General features: G+C 32.5%; 1 protein-coding gene across 1 annotated transcript in view; it reads right to left on the reverse strand.

The window, feature by feature from the left end:
• The window catches only part of LOC110039510 (probable ribosomal RNA small subunit methyltransferase B), a 55,331-nt gene extending 30,130 nt beyond the window's left edge, over positions 1-25,201 (reverse strand). The window contains exons 1-2 of the mRNA XM_020744600.1: positions 25,102-25,201; positions 18,145-18,252 (exon numbers count right to left, since the gene is read on the reverse strand). Coding sequence (XP_020600259.1) covers positions 18,145-18,252; positions 25,102-25,201 — 208 coding nt within the window. The remainder of the gene's footprint in view (positions 1-18,144; positions 18,253-25,101) is intronic.
• Positions 25,202-26,058: the final 857 nt, after the last annotated feature.

Here is a 26,058-nt window from a genome sequence, read left to right on the forward strand (position 1 = left end):
AGCCGAACACGAACACGAATATTTAAATCGAGCCGAACACGAACACACTGTTCACGAGCCGATTTCGAACACGAGCTATTTCGAACGAGCCGAACACGAGCCAAGCCTGAGCTCGCTCAAGCTCGGCTCGTTTACAGCCCTATACCTAATCGCTGAACAACCCAAAAGCATAAATGTCAGTCTTCTTCTCTACTCAAGCACTGAATGATTTTTTTTGTTCTCTTTTTTTGTAAAACAGTGAATACAACCAGTGATGCTGGTTTTTAGGGTTTCATGCTTTCAAATCGTATCATTCATTGGCAGTGGGTATTGTGTGAAGCACATAAGTTTGGCATGATATCATCAATTTGAAAATTTGTGCAATCAAATGGCTATTGTGCGAAGCAGGACATATATTTTTCTTTATTTAATGCTTCATCTATTTACCTATCATATAAAAAGATATGTCAAACTCATCTTTTTCATCCATAGTTAAAATGATATGTGTATAAAAATAAAAGTTTAATTGTGAGATAAGTAAATTCAAGAGTTGGGTGCTATGTATGTAATTTTCCTTTTTTTTCGATAAAAGAATAAAATTCTTCAGAAGTACTTTGTAAGTAGTATTTAGGTTCTTAGGTAAATTGTAAATAAGAAGATGAAGAAAGTGATAGGCTAGGGCTTTGCTAAGCTAGGTTTTTTAAACATGTTAAATACTAAGAGCCAGCTAAAGTTTAGCTGAAAGAAGAAAGTGATAGAGCTAGGGCTTTGCTAAGCTACGTTTTTTAAACATCTTGTTAAATACTAAGAGCCAGCTAAAGTTTAGCTGAAAAATAATATTTTGATTTAGATCATTTAATATCGAGTTGAACATATATGCATACATACATAGTCTTTAGTTCCATTTTCTTCTGGCATTACATAATCAATTTTTATCTGGATGGATTTGTTGATAAGTACAAGTATGATTTGCAATTTTCTTGAGAATCAAATCATATCATTTAACAATGTTCAAGTCAGGTCATGAGTTGAATTTTAAAGTTGATATTTTGAGCCCAGGTGTGTGTTGGTGGCAATGGAGGTTGTGTTGGTAGTTGTGGGTGACATGGGTTGGTGGTGGCAAGTGAGTGTGTGTGTGTGATGTGCTAGTTGGAGGCACTTGGGTGAGTGTGTAATTTATATATTTTTTATCTATTCAGTATAGTTGGGTGTTTGTGTGTCTTCTCTCTACTGTTGAGTGTTGTTAATGGTGCTTCTGTGTTGGTGTTGGCGGTTGGACTTGGGTGTGTGAGGTCGACGTCTCTACTGTTGGGAGTAGGTGTTGGTGCTTGGGTGTTATTGTTGGTAATTGGACCTGGGTGTGTGTATCTCCTCTCATTATTATTGGGTGTTATTGCTGGTGCTTGGGTGTTGATGTTGGTGGCTGGACTTGGGTGTGTGTCTCCTTTTTTTTACTGTTATGATTTTTTTTTATTCTAAAATATCAAATATATACTCAGAACAATTCTGTTGAAAACAACACAACTGCACAGTGACAAAATAATTATTTATCCATAAACAGCTACAAATCAGTTATTTTTCAAACGCATAAACCAAACAGTAAGTCAGATTCAAAAATATCAAATATATACTCAGAACAGTTCTGTTGAAAACAACACAACTGCACAGTGACAATAATTATTTATCCATAAACAGCTACAAATCAATTATTTTTCAAACGCATAAACCAAACAGTAAGTCAGATTATTCAGATCAGGGGCAGAATGGTCACTTATCCAGAAACAATTACAGATCAGTTGTTTTCCAAACGCAGAAACCAACAACCAGTCAGCTTATCCGGATAAGTTGTTGATCAGCAACTCATCAGGATAAACTGATTATATGAATAAGTTGCAGCTGCCCCAAACAGATCCTAAGTCTACAGTTTCAGTTCCTGCCCAAGGTCAATCAAGACAACTTGTTCGACCTTGAGTATATTCCCTTACACATAGTGAGTCTGAAGAACCTATTGTTGTTGATGGTGGCGAAATCTGATTAGTTTGGCATTTTTCTTAACATGTTTTCGTGTTTCAATGTCGATGTGTTCCAAATAGTTGAGTCCCTCTATATCAAGTCTTTACCTTCATAGTGATAACTTTTCATTCCTAGTGTTGATCCGCTTCAGGTTTGTTTATAATTTTCAAAGATGAAATTTCCATAAGTGAAAAAAATTGTAACGTTCTCATTACCCAAAAGAAGAAGAAACGAAGAATCAGGAAAGATGAAGCGAAGGGTTGGGTTGTCGAATAAAAATGATGGAAAGTGAGAAGTCGAAAAGAGGAAGTGAACAGTAGAGAAGTCGAAGAAAAGAATTCGCTTATAAATTGCACATCATACGGGAAAGCGATCAGTGAAAAGAGGAGTGTGAAGGAGTAGCATGTCCGAAGAAACGATGCGTGGGTTAGGGTTAGGGTTAGGGTTAGGAGGTCCTTTGCGTGCAGTTGGGCTCTAGTCAAGCATTGACGAAAAAGAGGAGAGGGAATGCCTGCTTTTGGAGTTTTTACTGAGGAGTTCGATTGGGCTGAGCATTATCGTGTGAAGAAAGGAGCCGTGGTTCTCTCGTGCGCTAAGGATATGTATCACAAGTGGGGAGAAGAGAAGTTCTTCTCGCATGATTAGGCTAAGTATAAACCTTTAATTAAAATATTTATGAAGAATGTTAATACTTATATTTTAAATAATAATAATAATAACAATAATATTAGAAATGATAACAATAAGATATTAATATAAAAATATATTTATTGAATAGAAATTAAGCGTACTAACATTAATTAAATTTTATATCATATTTTAGGTTTCAGATTTGAGAAGAATTGACGTCAAAGCAAGTAGATTATCTTTTATCGACGTAAGTACTTGTACCTGTAAATTATAATAATAATTTATTTCATCTCAAATATGTTTGCAGTTGATGATATTTGTGAATGTTTTATTCTGATTAAGCTATTATTTTCTTTATTGGTCATAAAGTAGCGAATGTTATAGTTATTTACTTATGCATTTTAGTATATATTTTATATATTCTGATTGCATGCAATGAATACATATGTTTATGTTGATTGTTGCATGTGCTTGTTTGGTTAGAATGAACACCCCTTGATGATAGTAATGGGAGAACACTAATGTACTCGTGCACATAAATGAAAAATGACATTCATATTGATGTGTCTTAATTGACACAAATTTTTTTAGACGGTCTTCAATGACGATTGTATAGATATGAAATGATATCCATATGATACTAATGTAAATTCAATTGAATAGCAAGTCAAATGTTTATATTGATTTATAAAGAAGATTAGTTGGCATGCATATTATTCTTTCATTTCCTTGTATAGCTGTAGGTTAGAAGTATGTCTATTTACTGACTCGTTTAAGTCACAGTTGTTTTAACTAACCTTTAAGGTTTAATTAAAGTATTAAAAAAATAGCGATAGACGACAAAATATTTATAGAAAACACAGACAATCATCAACAAGGTAATTTTAATTGTACATCTTCAATTTAATTTTGTAGTGGCTCTTTCATCTGTTAAAATATGGGCGATTATAGAAAATTTTAATTCAAACCATCCAACCGTCTGTACTCGCCTCGGTTAATTGCAAGCCCTAGACCGAGTCGTGATAAAACATGCCGTAGAAAATGCATCATCTCCGAACTTTAGGCACATTCATTTGAAACAAAAGAGCTCTAGTTGTCTCAAGAAGATGTTTATTCTTTTTTTCAACTACTAAATTTTGGGATGGAGTGTCAACAAAGGATGAGTGGTGAAGCATCCCGTTTGGTGTTATATACTTCTGAAAGGATATAACAACAATAACAATAACAAAGCTTTAATCTCACTACGTGGGGTCAACTACATAAATCCTTTTTTCCATTGTGTGCTATTTAGTGTCATATTTTCATTTAGTTCTAATAAATTAAGATAATTTTTTATACAATAAGCACAAACAAGTCTTCCTAGATCAAGCACAAGTCTTCCTAGATCTACCTCTGCTTTTCTTAACATAAGTCGAATCTAAAACATATACTCTCCTAATCGAATCATTAGATGATCGACGTCTAATGTGACCAAACCATCTAAGGCGACTTTTTTTAATTTTGTTCGTCACAGGAGCTGCACCAACCTAATCATTTATAATACGTCTTAACCTACGGGGACCAAAATACTGGGAGAGGACAAAATGATGATCGACGTCTCAAGCTTAGGGTTGGTGCAACATGCTGTGACAGACAAAATTTATAATTCATGCTTAGGGTTGGTGAGAATTGGTGTAGCAAGTTGTGACGTTTCATGCTTAGGGTTGGTTAAAATTACGTTTCATTTTGTCCGTCATTTCTCTAATTTTGTCCGTCACAGAATATAAAATATCTGCTCTCCTACCTTTGCGTTAAATCTAATTTTTTCTGTCATTTTGCATTCTGTTTCTAAGTGTAAAGCCACTCATTCACCTAATCATTCTCACCTCGGCAACACTTAACTTAGTATTATGTTTCTCTTTTAAAGGCCAACATTCAGCTCCATAAAGCATTGCAGGTGTCACCACCGTCTTATAAAATTTTCTTTAAGCTTAAGAGGCACTTTTCTATCACACAAAAGGCCTGAAGCATTCCTCCACTTCAACCAACCAACTTGAATTCTACAATTAACATCCCCATTTATATCGCCATCGCTTTGAACAACTGACACAAGATATCTAAATCGTTCTCACCTTTTAATAATGTGATCACCAAAAGTTGCACTTCTGTCACTAGAGCTACCACAATTATCGTTCTCACCTTCTAATAATGTGATCACCCAAAGTTGCACTTCTGTCACTAGAGCTACCACAATTAAAATTACGTTACATGTATTCAGTTTTAGTTCTACTCAAATGAAGGCATTTATACTCCAATGTAGACCTCCATAATTCAAGTTTTTTTTTTTGGATTTTTCTCTCGTCTTATCAACGAGAGGATATCATCAACAAAAATCATACACCAAGGTACATCCTCCTATAAATGTCCAGTAAGACCATACATAACAAAAGCAAAAAGATATGGGTTTAAAACCGATCCCTTATGTAATCCAACAGAAATAGGAAAATATTTGGCCAATCCTCCTTTAGCTCGAACACAAGTAACAGCTCTAGCATACATCTTTAATGACTTGAATATAAGTCCTATCAACACCTTTCTTCTCAAGAACTCTCTAAAGCATATCTCTTGGAACCTTATCATAAGCTTTTTCTAAATCAATAAAAATCAAATGTATATTTTCCTTATTATCTCTTAACTTCTACATCAAACCTCTCAATAAGGGCATAACTTCCTTAGTAGACCTGCCCAACCTAAATCCAAATTAATTATGAGAAATCTTTATAATAAGTCTTAAACTATGCTCAATTACCCTCTCCTATAATTTTAAAGTAAGACACATCAACTTAATTCCTCTACAATTTGCACACTCTTGTGCATCCCCTTTAGTCTTACAAATGGGGACCAAAATACTCTTCTTTCACTCTTCAGACATCTTTTTAGTTTATAAAATAATATTAAAGAAGTATAGTAAGCCAAAAAAACTCCCAAATCTCCTAAATATTTCCACACTTCAATTGGGATATCATCAGATCCTACAGACTTTCCACCCATAGTTTTCTTTAAAGTCTCCTCAACTTCTTTTGTATTAATGTGACGGTAAAAATGAAATATTTTATTATTATTAATTATTACGATATTAAGATCACTATGATCGATCATATTGTCAGAAACTTCATTAAAAATTTTATCAAATTAACTCACCCACCCATATTGAATATCTTTTTCTAAGAAAAAAACATTTTCATTTTCATCTTTAATAAACTTTACTTGAGTTAAATTTTTACTTTTCTTTTCTCTTTATTTGGCTAATTTATACATATATTTTTCACCCTATAATCTAATATAAAGATTATTAAAAGCAGAATTTTTGACGTCACAAATTATTCTTTTAGACTCTCTGCGAACCGTTTGATATTTTTTTCAGTTCTCTAAGCTTTTACATTTAAACCAATTTTTATAACATAACTTATATTTTTTTTCTTTTATTGCGCATTATTATTCTGCCACCAACTATTATTATTTATATAATTTTTTTTTTCTTTTGATTCTCTAAGTACATCTTTTACTACTTGTTTAACAGTGTGTTACTTTATCCCACATAGTATCTGCTTCTTCATGAATATTCTAAAATTTGAAATCTTGAATTTTACTCATAAAAATAATTTTATTTGTGTCTTTTAGGTTCTCACATCTAATTATATCATGATGAATCTTAGTATTTTTTATTTTACAACTCTTCATGTTAAAATCTAGAACTACTAAACGATATTGGGTACTTAAATCCTCACTTGGAATGACGTTACAATCTTTATAATGTCGACGATATCTTCTTCTCATAAGAAAATAATCAATTTGTGTTTTATTAGATAAGTAATAAAATGCTCATTTCTTTCCTCGAATAAAGTATTCGTAATAACAAAAACATACGCTAAAGCAAAATCTAAAATTGTTCTACCTTTTTCATTTATACACTCCAACGTAGCCACCATGAATATTTCTGAAATTTTCTACCACTCTACTCACATGTCCATTTAAATCTCCTCCAATAAAATTTTTTTTCTTCAAGAGATAGCATTTGTATTAATTCTTCTAAGTCGTTTCAGAATTTATCTTTAAACCCTATATCTAAATCTACTTCAGGAGCGTAAGCACTTTTAATATTAAAAATCTTAATATCAATGACAATCTTAAGGGTTATAATTCTATCTCGAACTCTATTATTTCATCTTTCAAACTCTTATCTATAATTACGCCTCCATCATTTCTAGTGCGACTCTTACAAGAATACCAAAGATTAAAACTTAAGTTATGAATCTCCTAAGCCTTTTCTCCAACCCATTTAATTTCTTGAATACATAAGATATTAATTTTTCTGTGAATCATAATATCAATTAGTTACATTAATTAATTATCGAGAGTACATATATTTCAAGATCTTATCCTAATATTAGTTTCATTAGTTTCATGAACTAACTTCTTTACCTGCATCCGTCTGTGATGTAGGAACTATTGCTTATTTGACACTACACCCGGTGCATCCGTCTGTGATGTAGGAACTCTTGCTTATTTGACACTACACCCGGGTGTCAGTGTAGCAACCCTTGCACACTTTTCACTATATTAGAGCTATATACAGCGTGTCGCTTCCAGGAGACGCCCCAGCACTTACACAATGATCAAAAGAATTCATGTCATGATTTTTTCGACAAATTTTATGTTGGTTATCGACTACATAACGCAACCCACCACTTTTCACATCCGGGCTTGGGACCAACAATGGAAATGTTATACTTCTGAAAGGATGAAAAATATTATATAACATTGTAACTTCTCAAAATCTGAATCGAAATATTTAATTAAATTTTAATTTCGACAAAAAAAAGATAAAACATGTGTCAGTAACTGAACACGAGATGTCATAAAATAAAGTCAAGTCATACGAAAAAAATCATACACAGACGATACAAAATATTGAAATCTATTAGATAAAATAGGAAAAGGTCACCGCATATCAGAATAAACCAAGTGAAAACTATGACTTACTCTTTTATTAATTTTGGGAATAGAATACAAATGATGGTGTTTAACAAATTGACACGACTCACAATCTAAAAATGATGAATGCTGAAATAGATGATTTATTTTTTTTAGCATTGATAATGATGGATAACCTAATCTACAATTAATCTCAAAAGGAGATAAGGTGTTGCAACTAGGTACGAGTCGATATACCTCTTTACCCAAAATATATACCCCCTGAATTCTTATAATTTACCAATAATCTTCTTTGTCATAAGATCCTAAAATAGACAATGATCGGGAAAGAATAAGATACAACAATTAAAAGCACGTGTAATTTTGCAAACAAAACAAGATTAAAAGTGAATTGATGTAAACTGAAAACAAAAGTTAGGCGCAATATGGGTGAAAAATTGATGTCGCCAAAAAAATTAATATTTAAGGTAGATCCATCAGCTAAAGTGAAGGAAGACATGCTTATGAAAGCTAAAAAAGAAATTTGGATTACCTATCATGTAATCTGCAGATCAATGACCATTGTGTGCAAGAGAAAAAAAAGAAAAGTATCATTGTTACCGAACTCAACAGAGAAGCGATAAATGTGAATTTCTTGGATGCTTCCTGAAATTTGATGAGTTTAGACTATTCATTTGTGAAATAGAGAGAGTCTGAATTGAAGAGGCATCATTAGTAGTGACTAGACTTGGGATATAGGTCAAGGTGACCTGCCAAGCTCGTCATAAGCCCGCTTAGAATGGGGAGACTTGGCTATAAAAAACAAATTAGCGGGCTCGGTCAAGCCCAAGCCCACCTTGACTTAGTCAAAGCCCAAATAAGTTCGACCCGCATTAAGCCCGACCTGCCCAATGACCATGTTTCATAGGAATAGTTTGCAATTGCAAGCTTTCGAGACAGTTAATTTCCTCCTTTCTCCTCTCTATCTAGTTATAAATTTTTATTTGTACATGAATACCAATCAAATCTTTCATATCACATAAAAATTAACTTTTAAATTTTTTTTTAAATTTGAAATACAACTTTCATGCATAGATAAAATGACAAATATATAAAATTAGAAGTCCAAGTGTTAGATATGTAATTAAATACAAAATGATGAGTAGTATGTATAAAAATCTTTTTTTTTGTGGTATTTATACACATACTCAATTCCTATGTATTTACATACTGGGATGTTCTAGTTTAAAATTTTAAATATTTCATGTTTTTACACTTGCTATTAAATTCACCTAAATGTATAACAAAAAATTCATACCTATAAAAATCAATTCAAAACTTTTACCACAAATCCTTTAAATCATTCATAATATGTTTTTTTTTTAATATTTTAAATCAACATGTTCCAAGGAAAATGTTAAAGACTTTATTATTTATTTTTTACAAAATAGTAATAATACATATGAAATTAATTAAAATTTTAATCTTATATTAGTTTTTTTTTAAAATAATAATTTAGAGGCTCGTTCAAATTAAATTAAAACAAAATTATATGAGTATGAGTTTTGATATGAAAAATCACTTTTCGTTTAAGGTTGTGGGTCAGTCTTACCCATTTAACGGGTGGGCCTCGTTATGAATTATAAATAGAAACCGGACTCAAGCACGACCTGAATCTGCTTTGACTGGTCAAAGCCCAAATAAGTCTGACTCACACCAAGCCCGTCCCACCAAATGCCTAGGTCTAGTACTGACTAAATGAGCTGACTGTGATATAGAACCCTTTTAGTTCTTTTTGAGTAACTTTTGACACGTTCTTTTCATATGATCATTTTTATGATAGTAATAGCACACTACCTCGGAGTTCCAATGTTGTAACTGTCTTGAGATTGAGATATACTATTGTTTGTATTTTTCTAACTAGCAAGAGCACTAAATATTGTACGAATGAGGCCTGAAAACTCAAAATCGTATGTAGTGCTCTAATATAAGCTTCCTTCAAAATACTGCATTTAAAATCAAATAAGATCTGTGGTTTGACACCTTCAAAGTAAGAGTTGAGATCAGTTAGAAAGCTCACAATAGTCATTTCTTCTCTTTGAGCCTGCTAAATTCAGACATCAATACTGAATGTCATTAGTGAGTTCAATTCTTTACGTATTTAAAGTGCATGTGATACGCGTTAAGTGATTGATTATGTTGCTCAGCTCGATAGAAATCCTAAAATATAGAGAGTTGATTTCTTTCAGAAAACACAAATACAATTCCTCCACATCTTTAACACAGTCGTAGTTAGCAATATGAACAGATTGATCAAGTTCGATAAAGTTATGTATTTGTATCAGCAAGTGGGCATCCACTCTACTCACTCAAAATAATTCGACTCAGTCTTAGTTGAGGGATTATCAATGAGGTGACTCTTGAAAAATACTCCTTAAATAGTCTCACATTTTATTCTAGCAAAAACAAGTAATACTAATTAACTTTTCATCATTAATCTTAACCACAAATGAAACCAAACATGTTACAAGGTGTTTGTGTTCACTAGCCATAATTGATGTCATTCAGTGTTGAAGGCTAACTTGTCAAAGCACTAGGAGACAAATAACTTGACCGAATAAAGGAAAAAAAATTGAATCGGTAAAGTCGAACACAACAACCGAGGAAATCAAAACCTAAACAGGACAAGCATATAGAGGAACCCAAAATTGAGAAAATCAACGTAAGCAAACCAAGCATATAGAGGAACACAACAACCGAGGAATCGACCAAAACAGAAAATGAGAAGCTGGAACCAACCCGAGCAAAAGACGAATGATACTGTTGCACATGAATTGCTTTGAGACAAAGACGAAGCCCACGAAGAAGTTGACGCAATAATCCAGTCGCAATAAGACGAGGCTTTGATTAGTGCAAATGAGGTTGAATGATGCAGGTAGAATGGTCACGAGTTAAGTCCACACTCGCTTTGAAGAATGACAGATAATTTAAGAGGAATCTCCGACGAACAATACAGTGCAGATCGATGATGAATGTCAAAAAGATTGACGCAGACGAAGATGATCGACGCGGTCAAGGCACTCGCGTGTAGTGAATGAAGCCGAATAGAGGATTGTCAAGGCCGCACTCGCGTGTAGTGAATGAAGCCGAATAGAGGATGCAACTATAAGTGCATAACTCTAATATCATGTGACTGAAAAACTTCCTTTCTTCTTATTATTCAATCTAAAGCATATATTGCATATTTAAACACACTCCCAACTCTCTAAATTAGGAATAACTCTAATATAGAAAGAACCCTGTAATTAGATCTCTTATAATTAGGTTGTCTAATATCAAGTTTTTTAATATACATGCTTCCTAATATATAAGATTCAAATTTATGATTTTTCAAAACAGAAACAAAGAAAATAAGAACAGTACCATCTACATAATAAGGCTCATACAGACACATCCATACCTACATGTTCAAGTACAATAACATGCACGTATATCACATCTGCACACATACAAAATTAGTAAAATATTGTTAGTGCGCACAAACAAAAACAATAAAAAAAGGAAACACATGCAAAGCAGGCTAGAATAGTAGCCTATCCTTTCCTTCATCCCTCTTTCATACAAAGTACTCTCTCTCTCTATATATATATGTATTTACTATTATTTTGTTACACTCCCTTCTTCCCACTAGTCATTCTCTCTCTCTCTCTCCCCCTCTTCCCCCTCTCCTCTCCCTTCCCCCTTCTCTCTCTCTCTCTTTATTGCTCTTCTGCTATCGTCCTCGTAAATCCCTATCTCCCACTTGCTCCTTTATTATGCACTTGATTCACTATATTTATTAAAGTATTGCCCTGAATCAAAATAAATAATCCCCTCCCTGCCTCTCTGTTTCTCTCGCTAAATACTATAAATTAGTGGAAAAAGGTGGAGAAAACCGAATTCTCTTATTTCTTTATAATCAAATTATAACTCTTCTTCTTATAAAATAAGAAACGACTACGACACACTTAAATACAATCATATTAACTAACCAAAGATAAACTAACCCAAAAAATGAAAGAAATGCGACATAACAAAAAAAAAAGAATAAAAAAAACACTAAAATAGAAACTCGGAATTCCACACCCCCTCAAGTTAGGTCATAGATGTTGTGAAGGCCCAACTTGGTATTAAAACTAGTGAAACTGCTTAGAGGTAGAAATTTAGTGAAAACATCAACGAATTGAAGATGAGTCTGAATGCAGTCTTCATTAACCTTTCAGAGAAAAAATCTCTATCAATCTTAATGTGTTTGGTCTTGTCATGATATACAAGATTTTTTGCAATACTAATGGTGGCTTGGCTATGACATAAAATCATTATGGAATTGATCATGAACTATCCCAACTCACTTAGTAACCTTTGGATCCACATTCCTTCACAAATTTCCAAAAAAAGTGTCTGACACTCAGACTTTGCACTACTTTTACAGATCACAGTTTGCTTTTTGCTCCTCTAGGTGACAAAATTTCCCTAGACATAAGAACAATTGCCAGAAGTGGACCTTCTATCCATGAGTTCTCCTGCCCAACTACTATAAATGTAAACCTCTACCTCCCTCTTGTCTGATTTCTTAAATAATAACTCTCTGCAGAGATCTTAAGAATCTCAATATAATGTCCATCTTCAGATTTCTTCATTCAGACTATTCATATGTTGAGTCACAATACCAATAGAGTAAGTAATATCAGGTCTAGTGTATGACTGATAGATAAACTTAGTCTCTAATCTCCAGCATTTACATTTTTCCAAAGATATTTGTATCCTCGTGAATGTAACTTTTCGTTGAAATCTAGAAGAGCCTCAGCGGGTTTGTATCCTAGCATTCTTGTCTCTTTTAGTAGGTCTAGGATGTACTTTTTTTGGGATATCATTATACCTTTCTTGTAACTGGCCACTTCCATGCCTAGAAAATATCTCATCGCTCTTACAGTGTTTAACTTGGTCACTGGAGCAGATGTCTTTTGATAGCCTTGGACCTACTAATGCTCCCATATGTTTTATACTTGACATTAAAAACTCATTTGAACCCAACTCTGCTTTTATTTGGAGGGAGCTTTGTAAAGATTCATGTTTCAATTAGATCAAGTGCTTGGATCTCATCTTCAATTGATTTTTTCCATTCTGAACTATGAGGTGCTTCATGAATAGACTTGGGTATTTGCATACAATCAATACTAGATACAAAAGTTTATAAATTGATAACTTCCCATAGGCCAAATAATCATGTATAGGATATTTTGCTAAATTTTTCTTGTCTTCTCCATTGGATTCCACCTCCCTTGGAACTTCAGAGATGTGTGAACTGAGGTTTGGTTGTGAACAATCTTATGGTTGCATATTGTCTTTATCCTGCTCATTAGATTTCTTTCTCATAGTATACACACAAAGCTCTTTATTGTCAATCTCAGGTTGGATGTTCTCAACTGGCGGAACTTAGGAGACAGATGGTTAGAAGAAAAGAGAATAGGTTGTTATCACTCTAGATCAGAGCGAGTATTCCAAGTAAAGTAGAGAAGTAAAATAGATTGTGATGACTCTCGATAAGTATGAATATAGAGTAGTTCCCAAGTACGATATTCACCCAGGTTCTCCTCCTAAATATTATATTTGGGATAGTAGGGTTGGCATTCAAAGAAGGTAACATCCATGGACTTATATTGCTTTTTTCTAATGGGAGAATAGCACTTGTACATCTTTTTGTTAAAAGCATACCCAAGGAAGATAAATTTGATGGATTTTGGGTCAAACTTTGTACAGTTTGGTTGATGAATGTGAACAAAAAGGGATAACCAAATATTTTTAGAGAAAGATTGGATGAGAAAACTCTGACATAAGGGTATTTTTTCATCACACGATTGAGAGGGGCTTTGAATCCAATGACCCTGCTTGACATTCTATTAATGAGGTAGGTGATTGTGAGCAGTAAACAATGAGCATGACATCTCCCATAAATATTTTTGGGACACAGAGAAAGTATTATAAACCAAGATATCTCGAGAATATGTCTATTCTTTCTCTCAGTTATCACATTTTGTGGTAGAGTTTTAACACAAAAACACATATGGATGAAACTGTTCTTTGCAAGGTAGGGTTCAATGATAGAATTGAAGTATTCCTTTACATTATCAGTTTTGAGGATCTGAATTTTGCAGTAGAATTGAGTGGAAATCATGTTATGGGAGGAATGAAAGATTTGTGCAATTTCAAAATTTTCCTTCATGAGGAATATCCAACTGGTTCTAGTCTAGTAATCAATAGAAGGAACAACCCATCTCGCTCTATTTATAGTTTTCAATTTTGATGGTTCCCAAATATCACTGTGGATGATAGAGAAAGGATGCAAGAGTTTATACTGGGACACAGAATAGATGTGACGAGTATGTTTAGACCATTGAAAAAATTCGCATTGAAAAATAGTTGATTTTTTAATAATAAAAAAACGAGATTATAGCATTACAACATAATGAAAATTAAGATGACCCAGGCAACGATGCCAAAATAGAACTTGACTTCGAACGGAATCAGACATATCAGCCTCATCAGTAGGGAAGAGTATGAAGTGGGCACTTGTGTGTTAAAAGAATAATTTTTCTTGAGCATATATAGACCTTGATACAATTCAACATTGTCGATCACTTTTCCCAAATCCACTACATGAAATTCACAAGTGTTAGAATGAAAATTAATAACACAAATCAAGTTACGTGTAAGGTTGTTAATCGACAATAAGTTGCAATCTAATTAGGGAATATATAACTCAAAAGAGAGTTAAATATCTTTAAAACTTTCAATTCCCATTTCCCAACAATTCTGAAGTGAAGTCCATCAAGAAGTAAGATAAAATTGAAGTTAGTGAACTCTTGATATGTCTAACCAAGTAATAATAATATTAAAATAAAATGGGTATTTTTGAATCGACCATAAGGGATTCAAATAACTGTCTCGACAGTTTCTCATCCATAGATTATAAACGTCATCTCATTAGAATCATGAAAGGGATAACAGGAAGATAGAGAGAGTAGTGAGAGTCGAACATCTCACTCCTTTAGGAGGGAAGAAGTATCGAGGGTTTCTCCAAAAAAAAAAAAAAGCGTCGAGGGCTCTGTGCAACAAGCAAAGGAGGCTCACAAGCGAAGTTGAGGAGTCGTGCCCTAATAGTGCAAAGAGGAAGAACAGGAAGAGACAACAGTGAAGGAGAAGGAGAAGAGGAAGGAGAATGTGCTTGCCAATGCTGGAGTCGAGCGAGGGAAGGTCATTTGCATGTGCTCGGAACAAGAAGCCAAATTAGAAGAAGACAAAGGAGGAGGAAGGATCATGAGGCTTTTCTCTACCGTGCAAAGCGTAACATGCCTGATTAGCCACCAAAGGTAGAAGAGGGCTGAAGAAGTGCAGCTCGCGTGCGTGAAAGTAAGGGCAGTCGAACAGAGCCTTAAGGTGAGGGTAAGTTTTAATTTCATATTTAATTAATTTAAATAAATATTATAAGCATTAATATTTGTTATTAATTTATAACAGAAACCTTTAATCAAAGAACCTTTACTTCGTAAAAATGGAAGACTGAAATTATTAGTATCATACGAGGAGACGATAAATATTTGTGGTTACTTATGAAATTATTTTAATAAATTAGTATATTAAATTATTATTAAGATTAATGTTTAATAATTGAAATTACGAATAAAAAAATTTAAGGTTGAAAATCTTTGAATTGGTGAAAGAAGAAGAGAATGGGATCGAGCAAGGAATGTGGAGATTATGTGAGCGAGGAGTAACTTAGAGGTAAGAATTATGGTTGATGTATCTTCTTTAGATAATTATGTTAATTAAAAGTTTGTGTTAAACTTAATTTTTGAATATCTAAGATTTTTATAAAGGTGCAACAAGTGTTAATTAAGGAATAAAAAATGAGAATTCAAGTGAAACAGAAAGACATTCAAGCTTTAGACGCGTAATTGATTTCTTATTTTTATTAAATTAATATTTCATTTAAAAATAAAATGCATTATTGCCTAAAAAATACATGCTATTCTGATTATATGCATATGGAAAGCTAACTGATCTTTAAAATGAAAATAAATATGGGAAGAGTAAATAGTTGTTTAATAACTTTAAATGTATAAAATAAAAAAAGGAAATAAATGTAAATCATTTAGTCAATCAGAATATACCCCCTTATGGAATTAGTTGGGGACGCTATTATACCCTTACACGGAAAAAAAAAACATACATGTGTATCCTTTATCTGCAAAATTTTGAAGGTACCTACAGCTACAATTATTTGAAGGTACCTACAGGTACAATTATTTGAAGGTACCTACGAGTATAACTTTTTGAGGATATCTCCGGGCATTACGACAACCCTGATATGACTTCCCAAAAAGGTTGAAAAATAAATAAATACTTGAATTTAAATAGAAATGATTATTTTAAAATGAAAGCTTACATTTTGATTAATTAATGAATCACATTTCTTTTGGACATTCAAGGATAAATTTTGCATATTAATTTAATAAGTGCTCACTAAGTTGTAGTAAAGTTACTATTTAAATTAATTATTTCTTTTCGATAAAACATTAAGTTGATAAGACAGATATATAGGACTTGGTTTATAGAATGTGACTAATGATACTAGATGGTAGATTGTTTGTTATGGTTCTAATTTCTTGTGCTATTTATTTCATATTGATGTTAGGTTGGATTGTGATTGTTTTACTTTCAGACTATGATGTTTTGATTGGATTTGATTACAGTGTAGTATACTTTGTGGGTTTTATGGACTATTTTTATTAGATGCTATGATGATTTATTTTATAGTCTTAAAACAATTGTGTAGTTCAACTACAATTTTTAACTTGGGTAATTCTAAACTATCAAGTCGGGTCATGACATGGTAATTAGTCAGAGCATGAATATCTACAATCATATGATCAGAAGCACCTGAATCTATTATCCAATGTCAAAATCTTCCATTGTCAACGAGATATGAGGACATGATGTCTTGGTGTATCATTAAGTTGGTAGGCCACTCAATTGTGCTCGAAAGAAATTTCTTCAACACCTCCAGCTATTCCTTGGTGAAAGGGTTAGGGTCAGCCAACCCTTTAGAATAAGTAGGAGCATGGGCCTAGTTGTTTTAGTCCTTCCACCCTTGCTCAAGTTTTTCATGTAGTCTTCAACACCTATCCTTTGACCAAATTTCTTACAATGTTCACACAATGGACGATTAACCTCTGGAGTGGAATACGACTTCAAACCGTACTTGTTCATAAACCCAATGTATATTTTGGGTTGCAGCTTGTTAAAGGGAGGAAGTTGGTCGCAGCTATTGTAGGAAGAAAGGTTCGTTGCGTGGTTGTTATAGAAGAGGAATCAGTTGTTGTTATTGTGGCAAGAGAGGAGTCTGAAGGTTGATGCTACTGCGGCGGCGACTATTGTTACTGGAAGAAAGCTCCAGCATGAACAAAGTGAACAACAAAGGGTCTACAAGAGAATCCGGTAGAGCAGGGCCTACAACAGGAAGATATCGAGTTGCAGGGTAGATCTAACGACAAAAGATATTGCTAGAGAAGGCTTGCAGGAGGATCCAGAGAGCTTGCAATAGAGATTTTCAACTGTAGGGAAGAGTCGAGGAGGGTTTGCAGGTCGATTGAAGGGACTCCAACGATTGTTGAACTTCTCTTCGCAGGTTTGGGATTTCTGATATGGCAAAGAAAAGAGCCTCGCACCAGCTGCAAAGTGATCCTACTATAAAGTGCGGGGAAAGATTGCCTGAGAAGGAAGGAGAGGTGCGCCACAAGGGTTGGGCCCCCATGGTTTCTGCAAGAAGAGGCTCCATTAGAGGAAGAAGGGCTAGGGCTTGTAACTTGGTTTAGATATCATAAAGAAAGGTGGAAAAAATCACATTATCTTATTTTTACATAATCAAATTACAACTTTTTTCATGAAATAATAATGGTCAGAACACACTAAATTACAACCATAACAACTTACCAAAGATGAACTAACCCAATAAGGAAAGGAATGTGACATAACAATAAGAGAATAAAAGAGAATAACACTAAAATAGGAAACTTATAATTCCATAATAAGGAATCCTATTTTTATTCATTTCTAACTCCAAGTATCAAGGTATGTCTTAAGCTTAAGTTATTCTATGAAGTGACCAGCATATTATAACCTCACTTCCTTGAAATCAACATTTCTTCAAATCCAGAAAGCTCATGGGCTTGAGGAATACTCCTGGGCAAAACATTTTTTTTTTTCTAACATCATCTATTTGAATGAAAGTAAAAATCTTCCATAAGCTCATTCTAGCTCAATGAAGCATCGTACAGGCCTTGTCCTTGTAGATTTTTTACGATGCTAAAAAAATACTTAAATATTCTGTTTAGAGAAAACAAACAAATTTTAAATGCTAGCTCAAAGATAGGGAAAGGAAGGTTTCATTTTATGGGATGGGGAGGATGGGAGGTAGTCATAATAAAATAAAAATGATATCCAAAGAAATGAAATTCAACTAAACATTACCTTCATTTTTCAAACAAGACGCCATAAAAATAGCCTTTCCACCAGGCGCCGCACAGCAATCAAATATGGTTTCTCCTGGTTGTGGGTCTACAGCAGAAACCACAAGTCCTGCAGTAAATTTGTTTATTTATTAGCAGAGGGCAATAATTTAGTGCTCACAGTTTACAAGATGCTAAGAAAAATTTTCAAGTATGAAGTAAAAATCCTCTTTCTTGTAAACTTAAGACATACATCCGCCCCACAAATCTGCTTAGGAATCAGAAAAAAGGCATTCATGTCCACATTTAGAACTAAACATTAAATATCAACAATCGGCAGCAATATTAAAAAAGATTTCAGACAGCAGTTCCAATAATATGAATTTTTAAATTCAATAGATTAATAACAGACGACTTTCTAACCACTTTATATGAAGCAAACAGCAAAAAAGTAATATAATCTAGGCAACTTTAAAACGAACTCCATCAATTTTATGATAAACTTCAGATTACTTCCAAGCTATATCACATCAGAAAGAATTAAACCTTATTGATATAATGCTTTTAAAAGAAAAATTCATTTGTTTATAACATGAACTAGCCTAGATAAAATTCAGCGAACTCTGAAACTGACATGGGGCAAGATGCATTCACGCGATCGTTGCATGACGTGGGAAGTTCAGTGATAGAGAGCGGCTCCCATTTTGTGGAGTCGGTCTGTCACAACCCAACCCGGGGCTTAGAGTTAACCAAGATGAAAACGGACGGTGGAAATCAATTCACTGTCATTCTAATTCTAATTCTAACACTAGTAAATTAATATTCAAATAACACATAAAATAACCACTAAAGAAAGTAGCTAAAATAAACAAGTAAAAATTTATAGATTTCTATTTGTTTTTTTTTTTGTCTTCTATACACATTTGTTCTTCTTCTATTCATTTTATTCAAATGTTTACAACTTAAAACTAATATGAAAACAACATAATGAGTTATCCAAGGAAAACCCAGGAGTAATTGATCCACCTTAAATTGACATATTTTTTATGCACATTTTATACTCAATTTTTTAGGATATCATATTTTAATGAAGGATATTTTTATGTTTTTTGTTGCAGGTGCAAGAAAAAAATTTAAGAGTAAAAAGAAACAAAAATACATCAAAAAGAAGCAAAATGGGCTAAATTGAAGAAAAATATCAAACCAGCCAAACTCACTGAAACCTAAGTGTGACGGTTTGGCGACTAAGCGCCTCGGTTATTTTCTAGAAGATTCAATGAATGAGGCTGAATTTTGAAGAGATGTCTGAAGAGATGTTTTAAACAACCCTTCGGTCTTTTCAAAGCTCTATAAATATGAATTAATTCCAAGAGGCTAGGGGAGTCAGATCTATAGAGTCTCATAGTGTGTGAGTGTGTTAAGTGTGTGAGAAGTTTTCTTTGTGAATCTTTGTTATTTCTAGAGGTTGTGAGTCTTGTAAGTGTTGTTGGAGTCAGAGAAATCAGACAACTTCAAAGGAGTGTTTGGGGAAACATTCCAGATAAGTATGTTTATCTTGCTCTTTAAGTTTTGTACTTTCGATTGAAGTTTTATAAATAAGTTTTGTTTTGTTATCCTCATGCTTCGTGAGTAGTTTTCTATCTTTTTCATTGCAATATGAAGTAATTAAATAAGTGATTTTGATTTTATTTAGAATTTCTTTTATTCCTAAAAATTGTGATGATATTTTTACCGGTATTTCATTTACTTTACAAATTTGTCACCTGTATTGTTAAAACCTGTTGAGTAAGTTATAGGCCCGAAAGGGCTAAAATTTCTTGAAGGAAAAAGTAGTCGCGATCGTCCAAACAGGGGTGCAAATATATAGGGAGATAAGATTTGTTGGGATTAAAATTGATGTTTCTAGAGTGACAGATTAAATTTTTTTATTAATTTGGTCTAGAGATTAGACCTAAGGGTCACTGGTATGACCTATAGAGAGGGCATAGTGGGTAATCTAAGAGTGAGAAACTTGAACCTACTCAGCACTATTATACATGCCGACACCAACTTTAGATTAGTCAACGTTCTTTGCACATTTTAAAAGAAAGAAAGAATAAGTATGTTTATATTTGTCACAATACCACATTTAAGTTTCTAAACAATTTTAAAATCCTACACTGATTATGAATCATTGGCAAGAAAAATATTCTTTTTTATATATTGTCTAAATCATTACACTTACTTTTACTTGCATATTGTAGAGTTTAGTAAATTTTATTTTCATCTTTAGATAGTTGCTATAATATTAAGTAAAATTTTCTTAAACAAAATTTATGCATTTCAATTCATTGTATTCTTGTTTTCGGCTTTCTGTGAGATCGATACTATGATTTTTAAAGAAAAGTTTATATTACTTGAAACGATATGTATAGTCGCGCAGTAACCCTTATGAAAAAACTATTTTTTAAATTTTTATCATATTACATATATTCTCACTAGCCGCTAAATATAATTTGGGTTAAGTTTTTGACATATTAAGGAATAGAAATATTTGCGTAATTGTGGGTCGGGTCAAGTTTTTGGCGCCGTTGTCGCGGAAAAGACGGAAAAACCAAACTTTAAAGGAAATATCTTTTTTAGAATTTTCTTTGAAACTTTATTTTTTTATTACTAAAAATTTTAGTTTTTACTTGAAATTTCCAAAATTACAAAATTTTGAAAATTACAAAAAAATACTAAACATTTGCAAAAAACGAAAAAAAAATAATTTTATTTTATTTGGATTTCTTTAGCATTTTATTTTCTGAATTTTACCTTTTGCCTGTGAAGTTCGGGATATAAAAGTTTAGTACGCTACGATTTTGAATTAGAGCGAACCATAAGAAGAATTTGAAAGCAAAAAAAACTTCACAATTTTAAAAAAAGGGCAAACACGCCACAAAATAACATTGAAACTTTTACTAATGAAAATGAACATCATAATTTACAAAGACCTTTAAGGGACTATGTTAACTATATTAACCCTATGGCGGATGAAATTCACTTAAGAATCCAAATCCCTGCTGTAGCGACTAACTTATTTTAAATTTAAATCTGCAATAATACAAATGATGCAAAATAATCTGTTTGGGGGAACATAAACTGAGGATCCTAATTTACAACTTAAAACTTTCCTAGAACATTATGCAACATTCAATTATCATGGTGTATTGAATGATGCGATTAAAATTAGACTTTTTCCTTTTTCGTTAAGGGATAAAGCTAAGATGTGGTTAAATTCATTAGCACCTGGATCTATTAAAACTTAGGAAAAAATGACACAGAAATTCCTGGCTAAATATTTTCCTCCTTAAAAAACTGTTAAGCTTAGAAATGAAATTACTTTTTTTAATCAGTTTAAAAGGGAGTCAATTTATGAGGCTTGAAAACGATTTAAAGAACACCTTAGAAAGTATCCACATCATGTTTTACCTGACTGGTTAATTATTCAAACATTTTACAATGGATTAATAAGATTCCTTAGATCTATAATTGATGTTGTTGTTGAAGGATCTTATATTTCAAAATCATTTGATGAATCACATGTCATAATTGAAGAAATAAACACTAATAATTTTTAATGACCCTCAGAAAGAATAAATCCTAAAAAAGTGGCTAGTATTCATGATAATGATGTTTTTACCATCTTAATAGCTCAAGTTATTGCGTTATCTAAAAAGTTAGATAATTATGTTATGATTTTTTCTCAAATACCTCAAACAAGTGAAGAAAATTTATTATGACAAACGAATGATTCTCAATCATTAGAAATGTTACATGCAGTTGCAAATAAACCCAATAACTCATATTCGAACTTTTATAACTCATGTTTAAAAAACCACCCTAATTTTAACTGGAACAATTCTAGTGGTGAAACAATGGGGGAACAATCAAGCGAAATCAGCAGCAGGAAATTGGACCAATCAGGGTAATTCTAACTATCAATTTTCTTATCCTCCTAGCTTTAATAAACAACAATTTAAGAAAAAGAATTGTTTATATAAGAAGTGGTTTTGCAAATGGGTCATCAGATGCAAAGTTAAAGTGCTGCAATAAGAAATATTGAGAATAAAAAAAGGACAAATTGCTACGCACTTACCAATAGACCTCAGGGAACGCTTCCTAGTAATGTTGAAGTAATTCCTAAAGACAAAGGAACGGAACAAGAGCAAATTAAAGTTGTTCAACTTAAGAATGGAAAGGAATCAAAAGTTGGAAGTCAAAAAGAGATTAAAGTTGAGAGAGAGATTGAAGAACCTAAAGAAACTAATTTTAAAGACCCAGAACAATCTGTCTCTCCAATTAAAAATAATTTAGAAATACAAGCACCTCCTTTTTTAAAAAAACTGAGACAGCAAAAGTTTGATCAATAATTTTTAAAATTTTTTGAGATATTTAAGAAGCTTAAAATCAATATTTCATTTGCGGAACCTTTGGAACAAATGTCGAGTTATGTCAAATTTATAAAAGTTATATTAAACAAAAAGAGGAAGTTTGAAGCTTATGAGACAATTGCACTGAATGAAGAATGTAGTGCAAAAATTCAAAAGAAGCTTTCTCAAAAATTTAAACACCCTGGTAGTTTCACAATACCCTGTGCAATTGGAGAGAAATTTTATGAAAATGTCATATGCAATTTGGGAGCTAGCATTAATCTCATGTCTTTATCCATTTTTCGAAGGTCAGACTTAGGAGAGATTTCTTCCACTACTGTAACATTTCAGTTAGTTAATCAATTTATTACTTATTCTAAAAAGGTTATAGCATATGAACTTGTTAAGGTGGATCAATTTATCTTCCCTGTAGATTTCATTGTGTTAGACATGTAAGAAGATAAAGAAGTTCCTATTATTTTGGAGAGACCTTTCTTGCTACCGGACGTGCTATGATTGTTGTGCAAAAAGGTGAGTTTATCATGAGAGTTAATGACGACCAGGTAGTAACATTTAATGTTTTAAAGTTAATGAGGTATCTTGTTATGGATTATATGATTTCTAAACATTATCAAAAAAAAATATGAAGACATTTATGAGGAAAAAAATGAAGTGATATTAGATCAGGAAAGAATAGACAGTGAATGTGAATGTGATTTTGAAGAAAAACCATCATAAATAAATGTTGAGGATACAAATTATGTTCAGAAAAACTTTGAAATTTTGAAAACTACTGAAAATATTAAATCTCTAATTCATTCAATAGGAGCACCTCCTGAGCTTGAGATGAAAGTACTTCCTCCAGATTTAAATTATGCATACTTAGGAATTCATCTATTTTACCTGTGATAATATCCTCAGATTTAACTAAAAATCAGGAAGAAAAATTATTGGATACACTAAGAAATTATAAAAATCTTTCGGTTGGACATTAATAAATATAAAAGAAATCAGTCATTCAATTTGTATGCACAGAATTTTAATGGAAGATGGCTGCAAACATAGATCTAATCCTCAAGGAAGATTAAATCCTATGATGAAAGCAGTGGTAAAAAAAAAAAATTAAGTTGTTAGATGTTGGGATTACTTATCATATATATGATAGTGCATAGGTGAAGTTTTATTTATTGTGTTCCTAAAAAAGGAGAAGTGATTGTAGTTTTAAATGAAAAAAATGAATTAATTCCAACAAGACAGGTCACAGGATGGTAAATTTGTATTGACTATAGAAAATTAAAAACCGCCACTAGGAATGATCACTTTCATTTACCTTTTAGACGCAATGTTGGATAGACTAGCACGCATGAATATTTTTGCTTTTTAAATGAAGATTCTGGTTACCACCAAATAACTATTGCTCCAGAGGATCAATAAAAGACTCATAAATGTATGGGGTTTAGATTTTATGAGACTATTTGAACCATCTTCAGAAAAGATTTATATCTTATTAGCTGTAGATTATGTCTAAATAAATTGAAGCAATAGTCTTACCTTATTGTGATGCTCTGAGTGTTTCAAAATTTCTAAACAAAAATATTTTTACTAGATTTAAAATGCCAAGAATAATCAATTACAGATGGGGGAGTCATTTTAAGAATTTTAGAATTAACATATTACTTAGAAAATATGAAATTAAATATATAATTGTCACATTTTATCACCCTCAGACTAGTAGATTAGCAGAGTATCAAATCGTGAAATCAAAAGAATTTTGGAGAAAACTGTAAATCCTAAAAGAACTGATTGGTCTGATAGACTTGAGTCTACATTATGGGTTTATAGAATTGTTTATAAAATTCTTATAGAAAATAAACTCATATTTAGTTTATAGAATTGCTTATAAAATTCTTATAGAAAATAAACTCATATTTAGAAAAACTTGTCATTTACCAGTTGAGTTAGAGCATAAAGCTTATTGGGCGATAAAAGAATTTAATCATAATTTAAAGAATGCTGGAGAAAAATTATTATTATAATTAAATGAGCTCGAGGAAATTAGTAATGAATCTTACGAAAATACTAAAATTTATAAAGAAAAAATAAAAATTTGGCATGATCAAAAGATTTCAAGGAAGAATTTTAAGCCTGGACAGAGAGTTTTATTATACAATACACGATTGAAATTATTTCCCGAAAAACTTAAGTCCGGGTGGATTATGTCATTTATTGTGACAAGTTTATTCTTATGAAGCTGTGGAGATTAAAATCAAAAAACTGAACGTACAATTAAAGTAAATGAACAAATGTTGAAACCATACATTGGAGAAAACAAACCCTATTATAAAGAAACTTTGATGTTGGGTCTATCCGAGTAAAACATTTGGATGCGTCGGGCTTACAACGTTAAATGAAGCGTTTTGTGGAAGACAACCCATAATCTATTTGTGTGATTTGATTTATGTTTTTTATTGTTGAATTATCGTATCCTTTTCTTTAGTAGCACTTTTTAACACTATTTAAGGTATTAAACATGATTTAAAATTGCAGAAAATTGACATTAGACAAATCGATGTTTACTAGGACACTGGCGCCTAAGACACTAAGCACCAGTGTCCTGTGAAGCTGGCGCCTAGGCGCGACAGTTTCTGGATGTGGGAAAACAGCCCTAAAGTAGTTTTCCTCCATGTCTTCTCTATAAAATGGCATAGCCTTCGTCCCTAATCTTTGTACCTTTGAAATTTTGACCAGAGAAAAGAGTTTAGAAAGGTTTTGAGATCTTACTTGCTTCCACGAAGAATAGAGAGAATGGAATGTTCATTGGAAATAAGTTTGTGCACAATGATGCCCAAACCTATTTCAATGGGTTCTTAGCACTACATTTGGAAAAGGTGACAAAAAAGTTGGGGAAGATTGAAGAGGAGCTTTCCAATCTACACAATAAGTTGCATGAGATGTGTCACTAGTATGAGCATTTCGAGTGGCAGATGAAACTTCAATCTGACCACTTGGCTAATTATCAAGATTCCCAGGTATCCATGTATAGCAAGAACAAATGGATTAATGAAAAGACGACTATGGAATTTCCTCGTGCCCTTGTCTTCTACACATTTGATTGATCATTAGAATGAAACCAACAAGGATTAATCGTTAGAATAGGATTCAAGTGTTTGTGTTTTGAATTTGTGTTCACTTTAGTAAATGATGTTTTTGTGTGTTACTTTAACTTGTTGTTGATTGTGTATTGGTTTTCTTGTGTTTGTTTGCTTAATTGTGTTTGTGTGTGATATTGTATTGTTGTTTAAAAGTTATTAATGAAAGTTATGTTTGTGTAAAGCCTATGTTAGAATGTTGGAATTAATTTCACATTAAAAATTGGAAGATATAAGATGTTGGGAGAAATAATAAACATGAGGTATGATGTCAAATTAATGAGAAATTTTGATTTAAAAGGCTTAGTCTTGTTATGATATACTTAAAACTCGAGGAAAGAAAATTTTTGGGTCTGGCGCCTAGACCAAACCACTCGCACGGCTTGGCGCCTA

The sequence above is a fragment of the Phalaenopsis equestris genome, unplaced genomic scaffold (assembly GCF_001263595.1).
Source record: "Phalaenopsis equestris unplaced genomic scaffold, ASM126359v1 Scaffold000002, whole genome shotgun sequence".
NCBI classification, from domain to species: domain Eukaryota; kingdom Viridiplantae; phylum Streptophyta; class Magnoliopsida; order Asparagales; family Orchidaceae; genus Phalaenopsis; species Phalaenopsis equestris.